The sequence below is a fragment of the Apteryx mantelli genome, chromosome 12 (assembly GCF_036417845.1).
Source record: "Apteryx mantelli isolate bAptMan1 chromosome 12, bAptMan1.hap1, whole genome shotgun sequence".
Classification (NCBI taxonomy): Eukaryota; Metazoa; Chordata; class Aves; order Apterygiformes; family Apterygidae; genus Apteryx; species Apteryx mantelli.
In genome coordinates, this window is record NC_089989.1 from 3,853,226 (window position 1) to 3,871,819 (window position 18,594).

The following is an 18,594-nucleotide window of genomic DNA, read 5'->3' on the forward strand; positions in this document are numbered from 1 at the left end:
CAAATAAAACAGATCTTGTAGCTCATACTAGAGGCAGTAGATGAGTAAAATGCTTTTAGTAAATGGTTTGAGAATAAGGAAAAGGAGAAGGCCTATTCTGATCAGTAGATATAAATAACTACTGCTACTTCTGAAAATTGTATGTATTGCCATAAATATTTCAATACTTAATTTTTATTCTGTTAGAACTTGGTTTTCTGGAGTCAGAAGCATACTGAAGTAGAAACAGTGGATCTTGTCTTAAAGCTAAAGAATAAACTGGTAAGTGACTGATTTGAATGTGGCTAAAATTTGCCTTACTTAACTAGATAAAAGTTGTTAAATGTGTTAAATAGCTGTGTTTACAGGTACTTCAAATGAAAATATGCTTTAAGATCTAGGTAGTTCAAGGAATCGCTCATCTAGGTTACTAAATGAAAAATAGTTCAGTTCAGCCATGACTGAAACGTTAGTCAGCATTCAATACCAAAGTGAGTGATTTCCTGTGATTAAGTTATTGACCTCCTTCTTTACTATCTTTTTGCAATCCCCAAACTTCCCAACATTAGCCAGCTATGTCAGAAGCCAACTATTTTCATCAATTTTGTTTTGTTAAAGCCAGTTGGAACTTTGTGACTGATCTCAGTGAGAGCAAGACTGAATCATCAGGGAAGCGGAAAACCAAACTTCCTTGTGATGATTAAGTCTCTCCAAATCAGTGTTATCTCGTGCTGGTGTGTGTGTGGATATTGAGGAAAGATCTCAACCTGCTGTTGTCCAAATTCATACTCAGCAGGCAAATGAAGAATTCATTCTCCAGATCCACTAATAGGTCATTTTGATGTGTATTAAAGTAAACTTGTGTTTTTAGTTGAAAACGTGTTTTATTGTACTTTCGCAGTTGCAGGCTGGCAGAGAACATCTTCCTGTGAAAACTGACACACTGAAAAAGCTGCAGATGCACATTGATGATATTATACTAGCACTTCCAGATGATTTACAGGACATTTTGCTCAAAACTGGCACAACATGATTTCTACGGGGATTTTTTTGTGCAGAAAACAAAAGGCAAAATTAGTTTCACAGAACAGTGGCATACAAGGTTTGGAACACGGTTCTAAATAGTATATTAACACTACAGATGGACTATACTGACAGTGTAGTCCATTATACTATTTTTCACTATTTTTTCCACTTAAATACCAATGCAACTAAAAATTCCTGTGTTTAATTATGTTTGAAATAAGTGCTCTTAAAGAAAAATCTGTGGGCATATGAAACTATACCATAGTATAGGACCACAGTGCAGTGCTGGCATTGCAGAATATTTTTTAACTGGTGCTGCTTTACCCAATCATGTTAACTCAGGGGTATGCAATATAGATCCTGTACTGTCAGGTTGATGTAGTATCCGGTTGCTTTTAAATGTTTATTTTTTGTTTTGCTTTGTTTTTTCTTTTTAATGCTTTCATCTGGTGATAAGCCCACCTGGCATATTTGGTGACTTGGTCAGAACACGTAACGTTGAGGTATTCTACTGGTAAATCATTGCTTTCAAAACTGCTTCGATAGGGGCATTCTCACAAGACAAGTGAAAGCACCAGATGAGTTCTTAACTAACTTTTCTCTTTCTTACCCTCTTGCCAGTGATCATATTACTGTAATATCTTTAAAGAAGAGAAGACATCTGACAGATATTTCCTGAAGAGGAAAGTCTCTTCCATTCAATGTCAGATAATTAGGGTGCTCTTATTCACATGCCTTAATTAAATACAAAGTAATGATATTCTAATTAGTGGTTTTAAACTGCTGACATTCAGGATTTAAAATGGATTATTAGTGTAAATGTAACTACATAGTGTTCATCACAGAAAATAAACACAGCAAGTTTAAAAATTGATGATTTCAGTAGTTAGCTGATATACAATCTGTTTCAGTTGGAGATCATAGCAGTCAGCTTCTGTTAATTTTTTTTTTTTTTTTTTTTTCTTACACCAGGAGGGTCTCTGAGGAGGAAGTGGGGCGGGAGGGAGATATTCTTGGCTTCAGCTGAAGAAAGTCTATGGAACGGTCAAACTGTGGCAAGATAAGATTGTAGTACAAAGTTATTCTTCAGTATATGCATATAGTACACCTGCATAAAGGATAATTTCCTCTTGCATATTAAGCAACAAGAATGTGATATTTATCTTCTTGGACAAGCTTCAGTGGTATATAAGAATTCAGCTGCTCCACATGCAGTATTCTTTGACCCATTTCAAGCAGAATAAACTTAATGCTATAGTGTACGCACAGCATACACTCTTACATGACAAGTGGATTACAGTTATCAATAAATTCTTCTTTTAAGTGCTTGGATAGAATTTTTTTAAACTTAGGACATTGTAATCCTGCTATAAGAAATGCTTTTGTATGATAAATATTTCATACCATCTTTCTAAAAATGTCTTATTTAGATATAAAGTGTCACAACAGTATTTTTATGAAAATATGTATTTTAATACTGTTACGGTTTGTATACAATTATTCATGACCAAATGTTTAATGTATCTATTACGCTACTTAAACTACACCACTTTGGCATTAATTTCTAACTTGCAATTTTTTTGCACACTCTGAATAGCATTTCTAGTCCAGAAATTAATAGGTGGCCATTCTTACACTAAATTATCTTAAATATTTAACCTGGAGCACTGTGTAGTTTCTTGGAACCATGTTAACTGGTAGCAACTATGGTAACCTATTATCACATGACTGCAAATATGTATTTTTGTAAAAATAAAGTTTTTTCTTTTGGAAAAGTTACGTGACTTAGATCACAGATATGATCTGTGCAACTGAAGCTGTTCAGCAGCTTGTAGAGACTGCTCCTTACTGTGACCTGCAATAAGCTGTATGCCATGATCTATTCCTTTTAGGTGACCAGAAATACATGATGTGATGGAGTGCTGTTGTAGTTTGATCATGCAGTAAGTGGTGGTTGTGTGATAGAGCTGCAGGATTTCAAGAAAGCAAGTGGCAGGGACTGGGTTCCCAGCAAAATACATTACAATCTTCGGTTTATTTCCTCTACATATCCAAGAGGCCTTTGGAAAACATTGGAGTGGGAAGCAGTCTGCAAGTTTGTTTCAGCTTTCTTTTATGGAGTTTGTATTAGTTTAAATCCCTAAATAACTAGATGTTTCAACAGAATTATTAGCAGCTTGTTCAAAAGAAAGGCAAAAGGAAAAATTGTGCTTTTCTTTTTTTTTTGCCATTCTTGTCAGTGATTTCTAATGCTTTTAGCAAGGGTAGATCAAAAGGGCTGTGCCCTATAACTACAAGTCTAGGCAAAATGTAGCCACTAAGATAGGAGCAGCCTTTCCATTTTGCTGGTTTCTAGTCTTGTCCTGTCCCCACAGTTCCTTTGCACTGAGCATGTGCATGTCATTAGGGATGCCTCTGCCATTTGCACTGTTGCAGCAGAGGCTTTGTATCAGCTACAGAAGGCAGTTGCCAGCTGGTGAACTGGAATTTTCCCATCCCTGTTTTTTTACTCAGTGTGTTTAAAATACAGAAATGGAGGGAAAGAGCTCATACTAGCCCTTATTCATCTGAGGCTTGAGAGCTAAAGCACAATGCAAGAACTACTAGTTTCAATAACTTTACCTCTTTCTTCCTCTGACTTAAATGCACTGTTTGGATGGGAAAAGATCCCTAAGTGAAGAAGGAGAAAACACCTGGATAACTAAAAAAGGTCCCCGAAAAGAGGTAGCAGCTGTGTAGTAAGGAAACACTAAAGATAAAGGGCCCCAGCTGGGTCATCTGAAGAAATCAGGACTGCCTGTATTAGAGTAACAGGAGAGTAAACTCAATGTGCCTCTGATCACAAAAGCAGAAACTAAATAAGCAACATACTACCTAATCATAAATACCAGACAAAATAAATATAAATCTCCTGATTGACTTTGCTGGGATGTTGGATCAGGCTTTGGTTACTTCAGACCCATGCCATTGTATGTTGGATTTTACCCTTAATTGGTAAGACTGGTTAAAACCATACTGGCATGTGTGTAGCCATCAAGTGATTTAAGTTTATCAGGCAGCAAGTGTCCGTGCAGCTTGTATTCTTTGTACACTTAAATGAAGTGTATGGGTTGCTTTTTGCTGACTTGGGTCTGAGCAGTGACAAATAGTGATGAACATGTACTGTTCTGTCTATATTCATAGTACATCTTAATAAGGTGTCTCCCATATTCTGTCTTTCTTAACAGAAAATTACATTTTATTCCCTCTGGTTATTACCAGTTGTGGTGAAAACTGTTAAGTCAATATTTTATACAGAAATGCAGACAATGAAACAACTTTAAAGGCAAGTTAACCATGTGGCTAAATAAGTTACGTAATGATTAAGTTGCCTTAAAGAAAAAAAGATGGAAGCAAGGCTCTCAGCATTACGTGGGGGAGAGAGAAAGCCTAAGTTGAGCATTAGGTACAGTAGTTTACTGTTGGAGCCTTATTCAAAACTGCCTCTATCAAGAACATTAAAGATAGTTTTGTTTTGTTTTTAATGGAGAGTAAGTAAATAGCTTATATGTTGAAAATGTTAGCTGTCATGTACTGCCGTACTGTTTAATTAGCAGAGGTAGGGCATGACTTCCTTTCACAGAATCACAGAATCGCTGAGGTTGGAAGGGACCTCTGGAGATCATCTAGTCCAACCCCCCTGCTCAAGCAGGGTCACCTAGAGCACATTGCACAGGATTGCATCCAGGCGCGTTTTGAATATCTCCAGAGAAGGAGACTCCACAACCTCTCTGGGCAACCTGTTCCAGGGCTCTGTCACCCTCACAGTGAAAAAGTTTTTCCTCATGTTCAGATGGAAGCGTCTGTGTTTCAGTTTGTGCCCGTTGCCTCGCGTCCTGTCGCTGGGCACCACTGAAAAGAGTCTGGTCCCATCCTCTCGACACCCTCCCTTCAGATACTTGTACACATTGATAAGATCTCCTCTCAGCCTTTTCTTCTTTGAAATTTCTTCTCCTTTGAAATTTTAGGACTTTTGGTTGAGCCACGACTTCCTTGGGGTGGGTGGTTCAGTTACTTAAGTATTAAATGCAGCTTTCTTTATGCTGTCCCAAATTTAATTATTACTGTACTATGGAAATTTTATGGTAGCTGTCACAGGGGCTATTATAGAAATGGTGGCATAGTGACAGCTGGTTGTGAAGTTGAAGCTTTTGGTTCCAAAGCATGTTAATTTTGTTCTGCTTTTGATAAACAGTAGGCAGATGAAGCTGGTTGAAGGTGGAGGGGAAGAAACACAGTCTCCTTCTCCCTTTTTGGCCAGTACTATAAATGATTCTGTATCTGGAGTTATCATGTCCATTCGCTTCCCAGCAATGCTAATGGCAGCAGTCTGTTCCATGAAAACAAAAGGATAACAATGTAAAAGGTGTGATTAATATAGTTTCACTAGTTTTATTTTAGCACAGAATCTTCATTAAGTTTTGTGGGTAACACTTTTGATCTCACAGAACTGTGAATATACCTTCAAGCTATTTCAAGTTGTGAAGATAACACTTTGTTAGTTAATCTTCAAAATAAAATTTTTCTTCCTTTGGACTTAATTAGATTGATTACTGAAATATAGAAGATATCTAGATATGGTGTGTATATATGTATGAGAGAGAACCTTTGAAATCTAAACTCAGTTTGAAATTGCACAAGCTTGTTTTATAGAAATATGTGATGCTTTCTGAATGCATCACCATGGATGGTTTTGCCAAGGGTCAGTCTGCAGCTCTCTTCTTCATCCCCTGCATGTCTTTCATTACCTGTTTTTAGGAAGCAGTATAAGAAAATTTCAAGGGGGGGGATTTGTCAGGTTCAGAGAGGGGGGAAAAAAAAATCCATAAGCAGTATGTCAGTGTGCTACGGTGACCATCCTGTCTGTCCTGCTCCAGGCGCTGAGAACTGGAGAGAACAGTACAACAGTACTAGCTTCATTTGGCTTTCTCCTTTAAAGATTTTTCTTTCACCATCATACCTTTCATAAAACGTCATGTTTCTAAGAGGCTGATAAAACATTGCTTGTTTCAGGGTTTTTCTCCATACGTTTCCCTGTACGTCTGCCACCTCCTTCCTCATGCACAGCGCATACACTTTTGGGGACCAGGATTGCATTGTTTCTACCTTGTCTGTGCAGCTTCCACGACTGCGCAGGGGAGGCAGGTCCTAGAAATAATATATTGGTAATATATATTAAAATTCTCCTTTTTTTTTTTCCCCTACCTGGGGCTAGGTGTGAGCTTCCCGGGGGGGGGGGGGGGTTACCCTGATTCCCATCTTCCTTTCCCTTTCTCCGGGGTGCCCTTTGGCCCTTAGGGGAAGCGCTCCGGCCGAAGCGCAGCGGCAGGAGGAGTGTCTGCGAGGTAACGGGGAGGGTGCGGCGTGGGAGCGGGCCCGCGGCGCGCCGCTGCCCCCGGGCCCGGCCGCGAGGACCACGCTTCCCGGCATGCCGCGCTCTGACCTCCCGCCGGCGGCCGGAAGCTGCGGCCGGGCGCCACGGGCGCCCTCAACTACATCCCCCGTCATGCGCTGCCGGGAGCGGCTAGAGGCGAGCCAGGCGCGGGGCCGCCGCAGCGCCTGCTGGGAGTTGTGGTCCCGCCGTTGTGGGGCGGTTAGGCCGTGCGGCGGGGGGCGGCGCCGCGGCGGGGGGATGTGGCGGGCGTGACGTGAATTTGTCCGCGTTGGAGCCGGGGCGGCCGTGGCGAGAGTGACGTGGCAGTGAGCGAGCGGGCGAGGTTCCCCGGCCACAGAGCAGCAGCTCCCGCTGTCGTCGCTGCCGCCCTCGTCCTCCGCCTCGGAGCTGCCGGGCCGAAGCCGCTCGCCGCCTCGCCGCCCGCGGAGGGATCCGTGAGCGCAGACAGGAGCCGGGCCGCGCTCCCCTCCTTCCCTCCCCCGCGCCGCCGCCCAGCCCCGCGCCGTGCCGCCATGGGCCTCACCATCTCCTCGCTCTTCTCACGCCTCTTCGGCAAGAAGCAGATGCGCATCCTCATGGGTAAGGGGCGCCCGCGGCCCTCCGCGGCGCAGGGCGGCCGCCACCGCCGCCCCCCTGCGGCTCCCGAGCCCCCCCACTGCCTCCCCGGGGCCCGGCCCGGCCCGGCCCGGCCGCCGCTGCCAGGCCCGCTGCCTGCCCGCCTCCCTCACGGGCGCGACCCGCCGGCGGGGTAGGGGGCGGCGGGGGGCTCCCCCCCCCCCTTGCTCGGGGCTTGCGGGAAGTGCACGGCGGAGGGGGGAGAAGGAGTGGTGGGGGAAGGGGTGGGAGCGGGGAGACGCCTGCCCGCCCTTCTCCTCCTCCTCCGTGTTCTCCCTTTCCTCCCTCCTCCTCCTCCTCTTCTTCCCCCCCCCCCCCCAAATCCTGCTGCCCGGGGTTGCGGGTGCGCTGGGCGGCGGGAGGCAGGAGCCCCCTTCTCCACGGGGGCCGCAGCCGGGCTTGCGAGGCTTTAGCCCTTTCTCCTTGCACCTGCGTTTCCGCTTGCGTCGGGCGAAAGCAAAATGTAGAACAAAGATCAAATTGCAGTAGGTGCAGCCGGCGCCCGCCTGCGCGGGGGGATGCGCGGGGCTGAGCGGGGTGTCCCCGCGCCGCGGCGGCGAGCGAGACCGGCCTTTCCAGGCGCTGCGTGTGCGATCGTGTTCTTAGTGTGCAGCTCTGGTGTGCGAGCAGTGTGGCTTTCTGAACAGGATGTGACAAAGCCGAGTGTGTTGAGCACTGAGAGCTTTAGAATTGACCGTATAATGGCTGGTTTTCAGCAACTAAGGTGTCTGTCTGCATCTCTGACAGCAATCGCGTCCCTTGTGAAAGGACATTTCAGTGTAGCATCTGTGCGTTTTAATCCTCCTGTGCCTCATGCACAAGACCATAAAACCCCCTTTTGCAACGCCTGATTAGTTTTACTACTTGCACGTAATTATTTATTTAGAATTAGATTGTAGTTCTTTTCTTTTGAAATGGATTGTGTAACCGTTTGAGCCAGTGGCTCCTTAAGGTTCTACCTTTAAGATTGTAGTTCAAAAGGTCAGAGCAAGCACACTGGATTCAGTATTTCCTCCTTGGCTTCAGCTCTTCCCTGCCTTTTTCCACGCTATTGAGACTTATGTACACACAAATCTTACACCCCAAATTTTTCTCAGATTCTTTTGCTGAAGTGGATGGAACTTCATTTATGGCAGTTGACTGAAATACTTTTTCCTAAGAAATTATATGAAGTGCTCATTTCAATACAACCAGCAATGAGCCTAGATCTCAGCTATGAAACTTCTTGGCACACTAGCTCATCTCTAGCACTGCCTGGCTGTGCACAGCAGACACCAAATACAGTGCTCTTTTTTTAATTATTATTTTTGTGTTCTACGTGCATTTCGTAATGGTAGAGTCCTTTATTAATACCTGAGTACTTTTTGTCTTTAAGACAGCTTAGTACATCTGTTTGTTTTAAGGAAGTTATTTGACTGTCTGCATAGCAGTTAGACTCCTCATATTACTCTAAATGAATAATATGTAATCTTCAAATGAGCTGACTGTAAGACAAGATAGTGTCTATGATATTTGTAATTCTGTTGCATTCTGCAAAATAATGAAAACAGGCAAGCAATGTCATACAGATTAAAAATAACTTGCAGTGCTTTAGTTCCATCATCGGTAGGCAATTAGTTCAAATCCAGGTTAGATATGGGGTTACTGAGTCACACTTTCTAATATTTGGTTCATTTGCATCAGTTTTTTTTTTCCCCTGAACTCAGATTTTAAGGGTTTGATTGTATTCAAAATATATGGCTTGATCAGAGCATGAGGCTGCTCCATATTTGTTAGGCAGTGTGTTAGGATTAAACATTGATATGTTGTGATGACAGTCTCGTTTAGGAACTAAACTGGATTTTTTAGAATCATAGTATATTGTACTGCAGATCACATAGCTCTGTTTTGCTGTGACATGAAAAAGAAGCTCTTTGTAATATTCTACATCATAATTACCACTTTGACAATTTGAGGGCAAATGTCTGAATGAACACAGAGACTGAATTAAACTTTTCTTCAAAGATGCTAATTTTCAATGTATGATTTGAAAATAAATTAGATAAGGTAAGGCCTTTAAGTTTTTGCATGTATACCAGTGAGGTAGCTTTCCTGGGTAAGATGTTTACAGGGAAATACTTAGAGGGGAAAACATTATATGGGTGAGTTGATAGTGAACAGATGATTAATTGTGATTGAAACTTCCCTTAGGCTGATAACTTTCTTCTGTTCCTCTAAAAAGTCAAGGTAAAGGAGAATTGATTCAGCTCTCAAGACAGACCTTGTGTTACTGAGTTCTACAGAATCTTGAGTGTTTCTCATCAAGTATGTTGAAAGCATCTGAAACATAATGCGTCAACACCAAACATGAAATGCCATCTTTGATAGTCTCAAGCTACATTTGTGATAAAAGGACAATGTTTAATGGTACACCATTCCTGAAATTCTGTTTGAAAAATGCACTTGTGTAATTAAATATTTTTAGACATATGTAGTTAGCATGTTTCTGAGGAAAGGAGCATAAAAGTTTTTCCATCTACTTTATAGATGGAAGTAACATGAGGGAAGAGAAAAGAAACAGCTGTTAATGACTTAGCAAAGTTACAGTGGGCAAACTTAGCATTAGAGAGGAGAAATTCTTGAGTCCTAGCCTTGCATGTACTTATCTGTAAAACTCTTTGCTCAGTTTCTTGTGCTTAAAAAGGAACAATTTTTATTTGCTGTGCACCCTTCGGTATCGTAATTTATTTTGTGTTCTGTCTCTTGTAGTTGTGTGTTAACTGAGATGGTAGCTACTCAGAAGTTTCAAATAGAAATCTAACTACTAAATACACTAAAAATTGTTAAATTGTTTAGGAGTTATCTTATGGTACTAGCAGGTAACTATTCAGACATTTTTTATTTGTTATTTTCTAATAACAGTAAGTTTGCGTGCTATTCATTTATGTGTATGTGTTGTCTTGAGAAGCTGTACAGAGAATCATCCCTGCATGTCCTCCAAAGAATTCTCCACTTTAAACTATATTTGAAAGAGGGATAGTATGTTAAGGATAATTAAGTCAAGTTTTGAGAAAACTAGGTTCAAGGCAGAAGAAAGGTGAAGGAATACAAAACTGTAGTAAATGGGGATTAATTAGTTCTCTTTATTTTTTGAGATGGATTTTGTTTGTAACATGGATTTCAAATCAGTTAAGAAATGAAGTAGAAAGCTGGTTTTCTTTGTTTTGTCTCCCCCCACCCTCTCCCTTTTCTGATTATGGGCAACATCCACGTTGGAAGCAGCAACACATCGTATTCTATACTAAACTCCTGGAAATCTTCATCTGACAACCACAGTCTAGTGGTCTTGATGGTGATTCCATTTGAGAAGTAAACTCTGTTTTTTGAGTTTTTTTTATAAATCTATCATTTATACGACATTTTGTGCTATGGTGACCTAGGCAACTTCATATGCAGCCACCAATGATCAAAGTAGGAAGTTGGTAATTCTTCAAGGAAGAACCTCAGGGTTCTTCCCTTCAATGTGAGGTGATCACAGGAGTGGTGTTCCCAGGGACAAGTGAACTGCAAGCTTAGGATTTAGAAACATGACTGGTAAGACTATAAATAAAACACTTCTGAGAGGAGTAAAGGGCTTAGAACTATACCTGCTTTCATAGTAACTGGAAGCATTGTTGATGTTTTTTTTCTAGCTAGAGGAAGAGGATGTTTGGCTCGGTTTAAAGATAAATGGTTGCATGTGCGAGTCTCTGCTTCCCACTTGTCCTTTAATCTTAATGCTTTGCAATACAACTGTTGGCAGTCACACACTACATTGAGATTCTCGCACCTCAGTTTTGTCAATGGGCAGTCACACAGTGGAATCGGAGTGAAAATCTAGTGTTGGAAATTTGTTTTAGATTACTTTGGGATTTAAGATTTGGTTAGGTTTTTATCTTGATGGGTAACATCGACTTAAACTTTGTGATACGGAGGTAACGCATAGGTTTAAGTTTAGTGTACCTTGACAAGCTTAAGCAAGTGTTTATTCTTGAAAATAACTGATAGAGCAAGTACTGCAAACTGCTGGGCTACTAAAAGAAACAGTTCTGCTTCTTAGCAGCTCAAGAGATTAAATGTGGTTTGGTACTCTGAAAATTCTTGTTCTAAAAAGGGGAAAACTGGTAACTTGGTATAAGAAGTATGAACGGAGGCTATGCTGTTGATGACTATTGATTATTTAGACTTCATAAGATTTATAATTTGGCTAAAAGTGATTGTTTTTGCAAATCTGGTTGTGGTGATTTGCAGAAGTTGCCTTTGCTCTGCTAAAAGCTGCTGTCTCAACTGTGGAGTCAGAAGAAGAGAGCATGTATCCATAACTCAGCCTGCCTCGGTGCAAAGTCCAGCAGCTTAATTAAAATTGTGGATAAGAATGTGTTTAAGCAAAGGCTCTGGGCTTTGTGCTTGCACAGCTATGTACTATTCTGCAAACTCCACTGTGGCAGTAGTAGGCTCTGGCCCAAGAGCAGGGTGGGTAACTGGGGCGGTAACTTCTTAAGTTCAGGCAAATCTTAAGGCAACAGTTTAAATTCTTGACAAGTTTCTAGTTTCTTTGATAAACTCCTGATTCTTAGTACCATAAGTATCTTCTGTACCATAAGTACCTTGGGTTAACTGAAGTTAACTTTTCTTCTTTATCTGTATCTATAGTATAACTCCTAAATGCACTAAAACTATCTGTGTAGCTAAAGCCGTTTTTCTGCCGTTGCTAATGGTAACAAATCTAGCTGTCAGTGTTTGTTCTACAGATAACTATTTGGCTTTCGGTGTGTGGCTTGTGGTTTTTTGTTTTTTCTTTTTGGTGGGGGAAGAGTTTGTGCATATGTGTAGCTTTAATTTGATGGCGCTCTAAATGCTCTTGGTTTTCAGTTACCGGAAAACTGTCATATATAATGCACATGCGTGACGTCTCTTAAATGTCTAGGCATCCTATAAATGTTAACTTGAGGCTGAGCTCTGTAAGGAAAGTGTTGGACTTCAAGCACTGTGCTGTTAAAGACATTATTTCAGTGCACATGGAATATTTGAGGGTTTTGGAGTTCTCTTAAAGGGTTTTCTAAGGCTACCAGACACTTTATTGTTGTAGGAAAATTCTAACATTTAGAAGTTTGATGACTTGCAAGTTCATATGAAACTTCTACTGCATCCTATATTTTTTGTTCATGTGTGTGGTTCTGAAAGAGACAAACACGTAGACAGTAGGAAACATAACTCTTAAACATTCATTTGACCATAACTGTCATAATATAGGACACTTACAGGTAGGTTTTGTGAGTAGTTTGCTGTAACAGCAGTTTGTCTTAAGAAGGAGGAGGGTTTTTTTAAGAGTTTGGTTTCATTCTAAGTAGCTAATTTCAAATTATACTTTATTGCAACACTAAGGAAACAGCTGCGTTATTAATAGTCAAGTCAACAAAGCACTCAAAACTTAATATATGGCAGTCACCAAGTAGGATATTAACTTAGAACACTTACAATATTATCAAGCAATGATAACATTCAGTTTCTTGTACAAGTATTATTTGATTTAAATTGGATGTGGGTTTTGGTTTTTATTTGGGCAAAATTTTATTGAACATACAAGTTTCACAAATAGACTTTTTATTCAAGCTATTGCTGTGTTAAGTGCTTAATGCCTACTCTTTACTCAAGCATTAGACATTAGATGCTAATGTAAAGAATTGTGTTTTGAGTCACTGTTACATGTTCTGAAATGTGTAACAATCAGCAGTTGCACAAACAGTTTTAGGAAACTGCAGTGTATGCCCACAATGTTAGTGATGCTTCTCTAAAAATGTCTTTGAGGTTCTGATTTATTAATTTTTTCTAAGGATCACACATTAATCCCACAATTTACCTTGAAAGACAGCAAATTTAAGTTTTATTGTGGCAACAGGGAAGCGAATGCCAGGGCAAAAGACTTTATAGAAAGATGGAAGGTGGGGACTTCTAAGGAAACCATCCTAGTAGATCTCAATGAATAGAAGTGATGTGGCAAAGTTTTACAGCCCTTAGCTTATATGGGATGGGAGGGCAGGAGTTTCCCAACAGGCATATATTTTTGTCAATACAAAAGAAACCTTTTAGTAAAGGGACAAGGGACTGGAATAAAAGAGACTGAAGTGTCTTCCAGTGATAGTGCTAGCTCATGTTGGTTCAGGTATGTGTGAAATTGGCCTTAGCTGTAAGATGAGTAAGTGAGACCTTCCCCCGCTTGAGTGCGAAGTAGCAACCATGAGATCAGTTAAAACAGTAATAGCTAGGGAAGATGACTAGCAAGTTCTGAGCCTGTGGGCTGAGAATTAAAATTCGTTATTGAGCTTGTTTTCTTCATTGCTTGGATTCTCTCTCAGTGCTGGGTAGAGGAGAAACATACAGTAGTATATTAAAAATAACTGAAGAGCGTTTTAAAAGCTTTCCCCCCCCCTTTCTGAAAAAACTAACACACTGTCATATTTAAAATGACATGTCTTTGAAATTATCAGGTTGTTGTTTATATTGTGAACTAAACAAAATTTTCTGTTCTTTCTAGTTGGTTTGGATGCTGCTGGTAAGACAACTATACTTTATAAACTGAAACTAGGAGAAATTGTCACCACAATTCCCACTATTGGTAAGATAACCAATTCCGAACTCTTCGTTTTTACTATGTTAAATTTGGGTTGCAGAGACAGGCTCTAGAGAGTGTGAGAATTTGTTGTCTTTGCTATTAGCATAGGAATCAAGACAAAAACAGTCTTTTCAGAATATTTTATAGGATTTAGTACTGCCATAACAGAGTAACAGTCCTACTCAGTCAAGCCAAAGATCCATCTAGTCCAGAATCCTGTGTCTGATGGTGGCCAGTACAGATGGTCAGGAGTATAGGAGCAGGCCAGATGAGATACTTCCCCCAAACGTCCTGAGCCTCCAGCAGTTTGCGATTGAAAGATATTTTAAACCAAATATGGTGTACTTGGATTTGAGTGATTTTTTTTTTTTCTCTTCTTCTTCTTTTTTTCCTTCCATCAGTTTGCTTTTTGAACTCCCAGAGTATATGGAGTGTAGTATTAAAATGCCAGAAATAAAATTGGGGAAGTGGCTATCTTTGAGATGATTACAATTGCCTGTTAACCTTAGCATTAACTATTTCTAACTACTTGACTCTTTTATTTTAGGTTTTAATGTGGAAACAGTAGAATATAAAAACATTTGTTTCACAGTTTGGGATGTTGGTGGTCAAGATAAAATTAGACCTCTTTGGAGGCATTATTTCCAAAACACACAGGTAAGAGTTCTGAGTTGAGAAGAGTAAAGACCTGTTTTGTAAGGGCTCATTCTGTTCTGTAGCGTACGTATGGAAAGCGTACTGTCTTCTGTCCCTTCCTTTCAGAAAGGGTGCTCGCTCTCTCCTGGAAGTTCTGAAGGATACTCACCTGTTGGTCTAGGTGAAGCTGCTTTGTTACCCTGAAGGCTTCAAGCCTTAGTCGTGAGCGTAGCCTGGCAGGAGTGAAGTCCTTCAGGACTAGCCTGGAGCCAGTGTTCTGTAATGTGCTAGAGCAGCTCCTTTGTCAGTGGGGCTCTTTAACTTTGCTGTGTCGCTGCTTTGTCTGATGATCTATTTGAACTGGCATTGGTTTATATATAAAGAAATGTTACTGTCTAAATACCCTTCTGCTTTTCTTCTAATCAGCCTCAAATTATACAGTTTTCATTTTGCTGTATCAGTATATTTAGTATACGCAGTATCTAAAAATGTCATAAAAGGGGTCTTTGTTACTGATTGGTTAGAGAATGTCAGCTTCACATTGATGTGCCTGCTGTCATTTCTGGTGACATAAATGATTCTTCCCTTTGGTTCACAAGTAGTAAGATAAGTGGCTTATTAGTACTGGGAAGCTTGTAGGGGTGGTTTTTTGGCTGTGTTGAATATAGAATTGTTTCTAAAAAAAAAACTTCTTTGCAGCAGCATGGGTGCGATAGTTGGGTACAGAAAAGTAGAGAAGTCTGGATGGGCAAAAAGGAGCTGGCAAAATACAGCTGCAAGCCAAGTAACATTTATTTTCAGTTCCTATTTCAGCCTTGTTATTGAAGATTTAAGAAAGAGATGCTTCTCTTTCCTTAAAGAGAACGATAAAATATAAAGCTTTCAAGTCGAGATTTTACGAGTACATAAAGTGTGTGTATGTGTGTGTGAGTGTAAGGAGGACACTTGAATAATTGAGATGCCATTAGAAATACTGATTGGTACAAACTTTGTGAGCAAACTTTTTTTAGTGCTTTTTGATGAAGCACTTATGATTCTCTAGCTGCTTTTAAAGTAATACAGTGAGTGAAAAGGGAGGGGGGAGAATTAGCTTATCAAATTTTGCTTGTTTTCCTCAAATTAATGATTCCCACTGTAATCTTTAAACTGATGTTTCTGTGGTTTTTTTGCTTTTTTTTTTTTAACTCTATTAATTTTAAAGGCCTACTTAAATTTTGCAGTTGATGCTCATGATGTAGCTGTTCATACAGCCATCTTGCATTGCTTATGCAGAGATTTCTGTCAAATTTGCTTAAATATGGGAGGGGATGGTTACAGTATTTCATAAGAGTTCTTTGATTTTTAAAATGGTGCTGCATGTCTACAATTTGCAAAGGTTTCTCAAAACTGCTTAACTTCTTGCAGGGCCTCATTTTTGTGGTAGATAGCAATGACAGAGAGAGAATCCAGGAAGCTGCAGAAGAGCTGCAGAAAATGGTAAATATTAGTAACTTCATTGAAATATTAGTAACTTCATTGAAATACAATTGTTATGCTTATTTTGAAGGGGGGTTTTTTGTTTGCTGGAGATGCATATCAGCACCTGAGGGCTTTAGGATTTTATGATTTTAGTGAATTTGTCCAGCGTTTATTGTACACACCTTGTAATTCTGGGTCACATAATACTGAGTTACAACTAGAACTCTAGAGAAAGCTTTAGTTTCAGAACTACTAATATGTCAAAGCCTTTCTTTCCTCCATAAAATCTTAAGAGAAATGTAGCAGACAGAAAAGATTTTTCAGAAGAACAATTTGGCACCAAAAACTTCAGCAGCCAGAGGCCAGTGGATTTACACTGTCTAGTGAAATAAAGTTTCCTTACTTGTTCCAGCAGAAGTTCGGTTGGGTACCTGTTAATTGCATTAAGTAGTTACTGGTGACTTCAGGAGTGAGAATGGAAAGGTTTATAATCCTTCAGTCAGTATTTATGTTTCTTAAGTACTTCAATTACTTCAGCAAGCACTAAAGTGAATTAATTTAGTAACATGGCCATTTACTCTGTTAGCTTCAGGAGGATGAGCTGCGGGATGCAGTGCTGCTTCTGTTTGCGAACAAACAAGATCTGCCAAATGCCATGGCAATCAGTGAAATGACAGATAAACTAGGTCTTCAGTCTCTGCGTAACAGAACTGTAAGTGCTAAACTTTCCTGGTTGCTGAACTCTAGTTTCCTTTATTGTAGACTGTAAACATAATCTTCCTTTAAATGAAAGTTTTCATCTTTTTCTGTAAAAACATGCATGTATCTGCTATTAAACTGTCATGCATATTTTAAGCTCCTCATTCAACAGAGGTGATTTAGAAGCCTAATCCAATGTCTACAGCTGTTGCAGGTGTTTAATCTCTCACCTTTTCCTGGAAAAATTCAAATATTCCAGGCTGTCACTGAAATGTAGCTGTCAGCATATTTGACAAAGTATGTGGTGTGCTTTCCCTGATGCTGGTTATCTGAGGAAGAAAATGCATTCTGTATTCTCGCCCCTATAAAGATGGAAGGAAATTAACTCCTGAATCATCATCATTTCATCTGCAGAAGACTTTGAGATGAAAGATTGACTCCGATAAACTATCCATTTTTCTATAATACTTGCTTCACCTCTGTATTTTGACACCCTAAAATTATATCCGTAGAAAATGTTTTGGAGATCTGTAGGTTAGATAATTCCATGCCCATTCTCACGAAAACAAGAAACAGGGGGGTTGGACTAGGTGATCTGCAGAGGTCCTTTCCAACCTCGACCATTCTGTGAAGATAGTTTTCAGCATATAAAGCAAATGTAAGTTATTTCTGAATTTATTTTGTTTCTTCACTAATACTGTGTTCTAGCATTTGGTAGTCCAGCACTGAGTGTTTGAAGAATCTCTGAACTCTACCTATTTATATACATCTTTAGAACTCATGAAAATACCATCTGTTCACTATTGACTCTACTTACGGTGCAAAGCAATGTTTAAAGAACTCTGAGTCTGTATTTGAGTGTCACGTACTGTGACAACTTTGCATTTTGGCAGTATTCTAATTTAATCTTTGTCTATGTTCTCTGTTAACAGTGGTATGTCCAAGCTACCTGCGCTACGCAAGGAACTGGTCTGTATGAGGGACTTGACTGGCTGTCAAACGAACTCTCAAAACGCTAACTCGAACTGGATGACTCTTTCACCAGGGACATGTTTGATATAAGTGGTCTAGGCTTGTTACAACAAAATTAGTTTGCATCTTGGTTATTACAGTATCTGGAACTGATTTGGGCAGGATATTACAGCGTTTCAACTTATTTTGTTGCCAATTATTGTTTACCGAGCTACATGTTGCAAAGGTAGCAATATGCTTGGATAAAAATATCTCCTTAACTTGGAAAAAGTGTATCTTCTGATTTTATTCCCCTTGTTAGTCTAAATGCCTGAATATAGTTATTGTGACATCTTTAAAATCTGTTTGGAATACTCTTTTGAGCCCCAATAAATTAATGTTTGAAAAAACCTTTTTTTCTTCCTGCTACTTTTAGTTTACTGATGCCCTGTTTCATTCCTCAGACAGTCTGCTGATTTAAAAATGTAGCATTCCATATGTATTTATTTCTCTCCCTTGCCAAAAAGACTTCCTAATACTGCTTGTTCCAGCCAAGAAAATGCTCTAAAACACTATTCAGATCTACTGCACTGAGGAACATTTTATTAATCCTTGGGTTCTATCAGCCCAACTTGCCTTTGTGTGAATTGGATTTGATGGGTAGAATAGTTCTGTGCTGGTTGCGAAGAGCTCATGTTGAGGTTGTTTTTAATATTCAGCAGATTGTCTTCCTTTATATTGTATCTTTTTTTTTTATGTTGCATGTTGCTTTTTGGTATCAGCCTGACTATTTTTGCCCAGTGTATAATAGTTCTGCTGAAGTTTTACTGTTTGTTGGTGAACATATCTTCATAAAGAAATTTTGGAAAATTCATCAAACTCAATGGATTAGTTTCTTCATAACCCACTTGGAATTATTCCTAATAAAATGATAAAATGTATAGTTCTGTGTATGCTCTTGATTCCTGAAATAGTTAAACTTCAAGTTGTCACTTGTTTTTTTTCCATATACTGAGTTTTTCTGCAGCTTGAATGTGAACATAAATCTCAGATTCTCACTTTTTTGGAGCTGTATAGGATGGGAGATGCTAAAGGTGGGCAATGAAATTGTATACAGTGCAGTAGAGTAGTTGTCATCAAGAATTCTATAATTCTGTAAGTGTCT

At 39.8% G+C, this 18,594-nt stretch overlaps 2 protein-coding genes across 3 annotated transcripts in view; both read left to right on the forward strand.

The window, feature by feature from the left end:
* DENND6A (DENN domain containing 6A) overlaps window positions 1-2,780 on the forward strand; it is a 29,739-nt gene extending 26,959 nt beyond the window's left edge. Inside the window, exons 19-20 of the mRNA XM_013958513.2 lie at window positions 187-261; window positions 881-2,780. Of these exons, the coding sequence (XP_013813967.2) occupies window positions 187-261; window positions 881-1,012 (207 nt within the window). The 3' untranslated portion in view covers window positions 1,013-2,780. The remainder of the gene's footprint in view (window positions 1-186; window positions 262-880) is intronic.
* Window positions 2,781-6,704: 3,924 nt separating this feature from the next.
* Window positions 6,705-18,370, forward strand: ARF4 (ADP ribosylation factor 4). 2 transcript variants are annotated; one of them, XM_067303744.1, is made up of 6 exons: window positions 6,705-7,018; window positions 13,608-13,688; window positions 14,233-14,342; window positions 15,726-15,797; window positions 16,366-16,491; window positions 17,411-18,370. In XM_067303744.1, the coding sequence occupies exons 1-6, from the start codon at window positions 6,952-6,954 to the stop codon at window positions 17,495-17,497; spliced, it is 543 nt and encodes a 180-aa protein (XP_067159845.1). In that variant the 5' UTR covers window positions 6,705-6,951; the 3' UTR covers window positions 17,498-18,370. The 2 variants fall into 2 exon arrangements, with proteins under 2 accessions (XP_067159845.1, XP_013813983.1); XM_013958529.2 differs by lacking the exon at window positions 6,705-7,018 and adding an exon at window positions 9,339-9,460.
* Window positions 18,371-18,594: the final 224 nt, after the last annotated feature.